The 9637-nt window shown below is 29.7% G+C and overlaps 1 protein-coding gene across 1 annotated transcript; it reads left to right on the forward strand.

The window, feature by feature from the left end:
• The first annotated feature begins 3549 nt into the window (after positions 1–3549).
• LOC113398690 (serine protease snake-like) lies at positions 3550–8659 on the forward strand. The gene is made up of 9 exons (XM_026637555.2): positions 3550–3834; positions 4359–4417; positions 4737–4848; positions 5583–5645; positions 5917–6035; positions 6307–6498; positions 7148–7367; positions 7741–7898; positions 8289–8659. The coding sequence occupies exons 1-9, from the start codon at positions 3798–3800 to the stop codon at positions 8478–8480; spliced, it is 1152 nt and encodes a 383-aa protein (XP_026493340.2). The 5' UTR covers positions 3550–3797; the 3' UTR covers positions 8481–8659.
• Positions 8660–9637: the final 978 nt, after the last annotated feature.

Below are 9637 nucleotides of genomic sequence, written 5' to 3' on the forward strand. Positions count from 1 at the left end.
CTTAAAACTAGGATGTGGTTCTTAAATTGACGACGTATTTCAATTCGAATGTATTATTCCACAAGCACTATAGCTACGTTTGTAATTAAGACAATTTTTCCTTATCCTTTATGAGGTGAATGAAATTTAAACAAAATTTTAGAAGATAAAATCGGAATGCACGGAAATTTTGGGAGAAGCCGGAGTAGGAGATTTTTCTGTCAAGTGATTCTGCGTCTCATCTCACTCCGATCCTGTCAGATTTCCATTACAACGAAGTAAGCAGAAATCTTGCAAAGTATTATCGCCAGCACAATAAATATAATAATACTGCTTAACTCTAAAGCCATTATTGTATAATACAGTTTGTATTTTTTTATATAAATTAGAAAATTACTACAAATTAGCACTATTACTACAAATCTAAATTATGACTGCGACATAATTGTAATATCAAATGTATTTGAAAATGATTATTTCCATAAATGGAAAATAAATATTTTTTCGTATATCCATGTTTGAGTTTCGAATGTTATAATAACAGAATTCTTGGCTACGATTATGAGAATAGAAATACTTAGCAAGTTAAGCGGTTAATATATTGTCTTAAAGTGTTTGTAAGTTTAACTTAAGATATAAAACATTTGATCCTACAGATACTTGAGAGTCCGTAGTAGAACACGTGAATCTAAGCCGATGCGAGTTCAAATTTTGATAACCACTTCTTAATTTTATGCACCATTTTTGCATTTATCTCAGCGGTTTCATTTACAAATTCAGATCTTTTTCACAAGGCTTACAATATAAAAAATCGAAAAAGAACTTCAGGGCTATTCTATCACAAGAAACTCGAATTTCACCGCAGAACAGGAGTGTGAAATATCAGAATGTGATATTGACTATAATAATTTAATTATACAATTTATAGGATACACGTATCAAAATGGCTTATTACTTTACAGTAATAAGTAATAAATACTAATTTACGTCAGTTGTAAACATTTCACGAGTGAGATACGATGTGAATTCTTACAGAATCTATACACTGCTGTATACGAATTATATAAATAAATATCTATATTTAACATTAATATCATTTTATTCCGATTAAAAATAATAAAATTATTTCACTCATGAATAGAGTTATGATTCGATACTTGTATACTGCTGTAACGAAAAACAAATGAAATAATTTTGAGTCATATCTTGAAAGTCATAAAGTCTTTCCAAAGTGAGCTTTGTATAGACTTATGCTTAAAGTCAATGCGAAAGACTAAATATATATATTTTTTTATTATCTTTATTTCTATTAAATAAAATAATAATAAATAAATAAAAGTGTTAGGGATAATAATATTGTTTTAGTAGGACGCTGTCTTCAAACCATATTTTCAGGCAACGAAATCACATGTATCAGAATGTGTGTAGCAGCTTGTATAAATCAAAAAGTGATTACGTAATAGCAACATGGACACCAATTTATCGGATCGTCATCGAATGTTATTCGGTTGTACAAACAGTTCGTTTTCCGTCATCCATTATGCGAGAGGATAATCTCCTAGAAATCCCTCAACGAGACTTCATATACAATAATTTTAATTCCATTTAAAGTATCACCTAGTTGTCAATAGTGATACTTTTTTTTATTTAATATATAAATATTAAGTTAATCTTATACGGTTCATCAATTCAAGTATTCTGGTTTTTGTTTTTTTTTTTGTAATTTGACATATCAGAAGTTCACATACAGTATCCATAATTTTTTTTAGGATATGAAATTTATTATATACGTTAAAAAAATTCAATTACAGGAAATATACTCGTTATATTAAAATACAAATTTAAATATAACGAGTACAGGAAAACATACCAAAAATAATATAATTAAGGAATATTATTTAAACGATGCAGAGGCGTCAGCAATTAAGCACATTCAAACCAATTATTTTTAACTCACTCTCTTGGTTGATTTTTATGTGTCTTTCCATTTTTGCTTTTGTTATCAGGAAACCGTTATTTGTGCGTGGTACAATTTAAAATAAATGTTTCATTATTTTATTTGTTTAGAAAATTATTATAGAAAACGAAATGTAAGGAAATCGATAAATATATACATTTATTTTGTCTCTAAAATGGATATACGTTTTACTTAAAATTCGAGATTGTAAATTTTGAACATCTATCAAATGCTGCAAGATAAAAAATGTGTGTGAATAAAATTAATCAACCGAATTTACTAAGTAAGACTAAAACAAGTTCTATTTTTGTAAGTTTGCACATACATATTAGGGCAATAAATTAATTTAGTAAACTTAAACTAATTTAATGGAGATCAAGCAATACTTACTATTGTTGTATATATTTTTGAACTGAGTGAGCCAGTGTAATTACAGGCACAAGGAACACAACTATTAAAATCCCAATGTTTGTTAATGTAATGTTTATTGTACCAACGGTTGATATTAATATGAGTGTCAATGTCTAATGTCTATTGAACAGATTTGACGCGAGTTCTAGAAGGTTATAGGAATGTACTTAGTGGTAGACCTCTGTGCAATCCCATCTGGATGGGTACCACCCGCTAATCGCTTATTTTTACCGCAAAACAACAGCTGCAAAATACTCAGTATCGTTGTGTTCCTGGTTGAAGGGTAAGTGCGCTAGTGTTATTATAAGCACGTGGATCATTATTATTCAGTCCAGTGCTATTCGGTTGGTGACGCATTGGTGGCGTAACGAATGGTTAATAATAATTTTAAAAAAAAAACCATAAATTGATAAAAAATACTTCAATCTTATAGCCAGCTCTTGTTTTAGTTCCTTTTGCTTTTTAGATTAAGTATTATACATACACGAGTCTTTTTGTATTGTAACGTCATTATGCTTTGTTTCATAAACATCGCAATCAATCCTTATAAGGAAAACTGACGTTTATATGTATTATTACCCAAGTTATTACCCAAGTAATAAATTACGCAGCTATGACTGTAGCCTGGTAACACTATCACATATTTTAATAATTACGTCCTTACAATATAAAAACAATTATCCTTATTTATGTTTATCTCAATGGTATTGCTTAATTAATGGAATTTACAATTTCTCGGAAAGCCTTCCGTATTTAATATTATATATATATAATTTGGATTGATGATTGCAATTTGTTATTCAATCGCGTCAGTACTATTCAACGGATTTGGTCAAAATTTGCCACAGAGATAGATTATAAACAGGAATAGCATGCGCTAAAAGCAACCTGTGTAAGTTTTTTTTATTTCAGATAAATGTACATAACTCCTGCACACCCCCACTCCCCTTGCCCTCAAAAGCGGGAGAAGCCGGGGGCGGAAAGTTATATTTTAGTAAATTGTTTTTAATTAATCTATGCAACAATTAATTCTAGCCAGCAGAAAATCTCATATATTACAACATAATAATTATAATATATACATTTTAAATTATATGTATACAAACCGGTCGGTAAAGGCCGTTCACGTTCGAAATAACTCAGTAACTCGTCTCTATATTAATAACGTCACTGAAGGCAATTCTACTAACAATTTGTCACTTTATCGCAATTGAATCGAAACGTAAATCATTACAGTTTAGCCGTTTTCTTATTCTGCTAACACAACTATCCAATTGCGGTTCAGTCGAAGTCGGATCGCAACAGAATCGTACATATATAAAATAGTAGAATTGTCCCGCAAATCTCATTTTGTTCTATTATCCTTAATACTTAGTGTAGTTTTTGTGTTGTAGTTGTATTGTGCTTCACGTGTGTTAATTTATTAAATGTAATTATTGAATGAACAAAAATGTTTTCTATAGTTATATTTTTAACGTTTTTTGTTGGTATGTATTTTTTTTTTAACTAAGCAAAGGAATTAATCATGAGTTTATTAATATTATACATTAAAAATTAATGAATATAAGTACCAGTGTGGTTTCTTACGTATATTTTTAATATTAACAATTCTTCATTTAGTTCTGTAAATAAATGAATACATATTATTTTTTATTTAGATTAGATTTTTATGTGTATATGTAATTTATTTAAAACAAACAAAATCAAATACTAAGAATTCTTGTCTGTACATATACAACTAGTTTTTAGATGTAAAGAAATACAGTAAAATAAAATATTACGTAAACTTTAGCAATTTAAATACTTATTTTTATATAGAAACCCGTGGAATATATTAATTTGCACTGACTTGTAAAATTTGCTCGCATTAACAATAATAGACGGCTTATTAAATAGTTTAATTTATTTAACATCATTCAACACAAAATTTAAACAAAAACAAAATTTTAGTTTAATTGTAATTCTTGCTTATTTAACATATTTAATTGTTAATTTCTATTTCGTGCTACAGCATCTCAGGCTCAAACTTCTACAGACGAATTAGAGAAGTTTTTAATGGAAGCTATAAGAGTAAGTTTTGCATTCAGAACCAAAATGATTTTCGCATTGTTCGAATATTTTACAAAAATTAAATAAAATGTTAGATTGTTTTAACTCGGAACTGAGTTACAATAATAACGCATCAAAATAAACATTAAAGATGGCTTCCTCGTTTGAAATAAAAACATGATAATCTTTGAACTAATTATCATTACCGATAAAATGTATGAATAAATATTTTTATACTATTTACTATTACAGAGTAACGAAACAAGGGATTTAAAAATATATATATTTCTCTTCTACTTTTATACAATGTTAATGTTACTGGTATCTGTTTTATTTACAGAGTAATGAAACAATTGATTTCGACTTTGATAAATATGGAAGTAAGCCCTGTGAACCATATCAACCGGTCAAACCGAATTTCTCCGCACCTGGACGTCGAATTAGCGAACAAAGTAGGCATTTAAGTATTTCTCTAAATATATCATCATCATCAATATAATCACTATCATAATTACCATCATTATCATTAACATCATCACCGATTGTAATTTTTTTAATAATCGTTAAATAACGTTTGTGTGCTACAGGATATTAAAAAACTAATGACTTCTTAGTTGAGTGCACGACTTCGGAATAAGATGATCGCCTCTAGGCTGTTTCATAGAACGAAGATATAGTTTTTGTTATTGTATGAATACAATAATTTTAAATATGACACATAAAATATAAAACAAATCCGCTGATTTTGTTTCGCCGGTCGTTCTCAGGTATTTATTTCCGAACCTGTGGTAGATTTTTTTAGTAAGATTTCAATAAGCAAGTCTAACGCTTCTATATTGAATAAAGATTTTTTACTTTTGATTTAGACACCACCACATCATTATTATAATATAATCATCACCACCGTCATCATTGTAATGATCATCATCCTCATCATCCCACCCATTTCATTACACTAAATAATTTAAAATAAAATTATCCTTTGCTTCCTATACCTATGAATTTGAACCCTCGTAAAATAAACAGCAAAAAATATTTTTCTATGTAGATGAATTTCTTACGAAATCAAATTTGTTTTATTTCTTGTATGTCCGATGTTATTCTGCATAAGCTTTATTAATTTGTTGCCTTAATAGTTGCTAACATTGTATTAAAATGTTTTGTACAATAATTATTGTTCTTTCAGAATGCTTCGAATATATATGGGAAATGGAGAATCGAGAAAATGAAACAGAATGGACTCAAATATGTAAATATAATAACATCGATTAATATTTTTTATAAGCACTTCCTCGTATAAAATGTTTTTATGCCTGGACACATGTATGTAACTATGTGTGCGTTGCCTACACACATAAATAATAAAAGTATATATTACTAATTTTTGTTTAGAGAATCCGAATTGCGATTTAATTGGACATTCCATCATACCTTGCGGTCATAATTCGTTATAATTAATTTCTATTTGTATTTACTCATTTGAATAATCTCTAATTACTGATATTGTATTATATTTTCAGGCAGAATTTACCTTATATCCCAGATTAAAAAGGGCGTCGTTCCTGAAGTTTTGTTTGTGATTAATTCTCCTGTTATATTTGGCGGTCGACCAGCGACGCCTGGAGAATTTCCCCATATGGTAAGACTACCGGATCATTAATAATCCTTTTTATATTATCTCGTATTAATTAAACCCGTAGAAATAGGAGAAGAACTATGGAAATTAAGATTTTTTGTTTCTAAATACACTGGCTCACTCGCCATTCAAACCGAAACAATAATAGTAAATATTTCTATTTGGCGATAGAATATAATTATTTATTTACTATAATATCAACGTACATACACATAGGGCTAGTCTCTGGGGACAATTGCTATAACCAGCTCAACTAAATTTACAATTTTTTTAGGGAGCCATTGGATGGAGAGCTAAGAATCCGGAAGTGAAATGGATTTTTAAATGTGGAAGTACTCTTATTAGTAGAAAGTTCTTATTAACTGCTGCTCATTGTTCTAAATTGTCGTTAAGAAGATCTATGGACATCCTGAACAGTCAACCAGAGATTGTTAGACTGGGCGTAGAGGATATCAGCGACGACGAGGTAATTTAGTTTTAAACATAAGTGACAAAAGCACATATATAGCCATGAGTATAATAATGCCAATAAAAATAAACGTATTTGCCTTATTTGATTTAAGGGCCGTAAATGTTTTGGTAAATTTAAAAAGTTTATTACGTCTAAATTAATAAATAAATCTTATTATTCCTTAAAAGAATACTTTTTAGAAAAAAATGCCTGGACCTAGGCTCGGGTTCCATCACAGGACAGGACACCAGCATTGTAAATCTGTTTATTTGAAAAGAGCAACTATGCAAGTTTCTTGGCATTTCGTCTCGCTGAAAGCTGCTTTCCGAAACGGTGGTAGTATTTAAATATTGACAAAATTGATATTGAGATTGAGATAAAATTGATATGATTGATTGATTGAATTCTACTACTAAGCAATGCTCCCATATTTTAAGTAGATGTCTAGGAGTTACTTGTCTCAAATCAAGCAAATGACGTTTTATACAAATTTTTATTCACTATATTTTGGCTAAGAGCTACGCATTAAAGTAGAATGGGCCGCCTCGACAGCTAATACTTGAACTAAAATTGAGTATAGTAACACGTTTCATACTCTTAAATGAAATATGCAGAAGCGTATATGGTTTTTATTTATAAACTTTGCTAATATATTGATTTTCAGTTTAATATAAATGGTAATCCTGTAGACGTAAATATCAAAAGATTTATCGTTCATCCAAGGTATAGAGCTCCTAAGAAGTATTACGATGTTGCCCTCATTGAACTAGAGACAGAAGTTAAACTTATGAGCAATGTACAACCAGCTTGCGTTTGGGCAGAAAATGATATTAGTTACCTTGATACTAAAGGAATCCTGAGTGGTTGGGGATATACTGAACACGGTAAAAGTATTTTAATAAACATCATAATATTTAATTTTCTTATCAAAAGATCATTCATTACTTGGTAGGGATTTGTATAAGCTCGTCGAGATGACTACGCGTTACATATTCCTTTAATAAATACTAAATATTAGTTAGTATTCTTATTAGTTTCGAAGATCGGTTGCACATAAATTTGACGAATGGTTAAGATACCTATCTTAAAATACTAATTTCTTTGAGAGGTACTGATAACTTACCGTCGAGCATTAAATTTGTCTGATTGCCTAATTTTATCCGTGTTGTATCATATCATTATTTATTGTCTAAATATGTAATGCTAATTTAATAAGACAAACAAGTTTTAGTTGAAACGTTTAATTAATTTTTGCAGGAAGACTATCAAATCATCTGCAAGCTGCAGTCGTCGACTTCATCGAGACGCCGCTATGTGATTTGATTCTCCAAAAGTTTCGAAACAGGCACTGGGGCGGGTTCCGAGATCATCAGTTATGTGCAGGAAACTTATCGGGAGGCATTGATACCTGTCAAGTAATTGAACCAAATATTTGTTTGTATACTTTAAAAAAGTAAAGTAAATTAACAGTAAGTAAGTAAATTAACTCTAAATATATAACTGCTGGGCTTAGATATCTTTGGAGCCTTTTGAAGAGAAGGTTAGAAAGTCTGAATAGTTTTGCTTGTAGTTTCCGCTTCACTACAATGTATTTTAATGGTACCGCGATGGCTCGTTGGATAGAAACCGAGGATATCGGTCGAAAATCCAGGAAAGATTTCAGTACCCATAAAAAACTTATAAACATAGAATAACAACAAAGAATTAATTAATAAGAAGAGAGGATAATTTAAAGAACATACCGTATGTTAGATATTTCTAAATCTAAAGTAATAAAAATGTTATAAATAATGATCTTCTTTTAGGGTGACTCCGGTGGACCAGTTCAAGTGAAGATTCCTGTGAAGACTGAAGGTAAAATGTACTGGACGGTGGGCATAACATCGTTTGGGAATAAATGTGGACAAAAAAACAGACCCGGTGTTTACACGAGAGTGTCTAGTTTTAAAGATTGGATCGAAGAAATTGTTTGGGGTACAACAAATACTTCTACATAGCTTGTGAATTAGAATTTGTAATTGTGGAAGTCATTGTATTTTAATTTTACGGAAATCCAAAGAAAAATTGAAAAGATTCACACAGAAAATAATCTCTTATTAAAAAATTTGATTGAACTAACTGAATTGACTTGAATAAATTATGATTGATAACATTCAAGCCGTTGTGGTTTGTTTTCTTTTAATTGCATTCATATTTTTTTTGATAAAACTCATCCAAGCTTTTTTTTTAATTTATAGGGTTTTGTACTTCTGATGGAAATATCTAGAAGCTAGCCACTATTCTATTATAATTATATGTATTTAAATGTTATTGAATATTTTAAAGTCTTGGTTAAATCGATTTATTTGTACTCATTATTATAATATAACGAATTACCGCCCATTATCGTAAACAAATATTTTTATTCGATTTTCTAATCTCAGATCATTGTTTGAAACGAAATATTTAGTTACCATTGTCCTTTAATGAGATCATTTTGCTTGCAACAATCACCAATCACATGTGATAAAAGCGCGTATACTCTTATTATAACATTGTATAAATACTTTTTTTTTTTATTATTCTCATTTTAAGAGCTGAGTCACTTGGGTGACTATGTTGCTCTGGTAGGTTACACAAATATTCTTATATTTACATTAGTATAAATACTTTATCGACAATAATTAAATTAAAAATTAATTGTATACTATACACAAGATAAAAATGTCACCAAGATAGTTCTTTTTTTTAGCTATTTATATAATAAGAAAGGGAAGATTTACAAACGCTGCCCTATCGCTAAAAGAACGATCTCTTCCAGACAACCTTTGGGCATGACAAAAGAAGCGAACCGTAGATATGCATACATCTTGTTGAAAAATAAACATAATACACATACAACCTTTGCTTTATATAATAATATTTGTACCGTTTTTGTTTAACTGTAATTCTATAAAATATTTTGGAATAGTATTTGCAAATAATTTTTTTTTTTAAAGTAGGCAAACGAGCAATGGTCCACCTGATGGTAAGTGCTCACCACCGCTCATAGACACTGGCGATTTATTAACCATTCCTTACATCATCAATGCGTCACCGACGTTTGGAACTAAGATATCCCTTGTGCCTGTAGTTACACTGGCTCAAACTCGAAGATTTTTCGTTGTCAAGAATG

Source organism: Vanessa tameamea, chromosome 14 (genome assembly GCF_037043105.1).
Source record: "Vanessa tameamea isolate UH-Manoa-2023 chromosome 14, ilVanTame1 primary haplotype, whole genome shotgun sequence".
Lineage (NCBI taxonomy): Eukaryota > Metazoa > Arthropoda > Insecta > Lepidoptera > Nymphalidae > Vanessa > Vanessa tameamea.

Excerpts from the sequence above, each read along its gene's own strand:
- LOC113398690 (XM_026637555.2), top strand. The coding sequence starts at position 3,798 with ATGTTTTCTATAGTTATATTTTTAACGTTTTTTGTTG. Across the intron at positions 3,835-4,358 it reads ATTTTTAACGTTTTTTGTTG|CATCTCAGGCTCAAACTTCT; the intron begins GTATGTATTTTT and ends TTCGTGCTACAG. Across the intron at positions 4,418-4,736 it reads TTTTAATGGAAGCTATAAGA|AGTAATGAAACAATTGATTT; the intron begins GTAAGTTTTGCA and ends TTTTATTTACAG.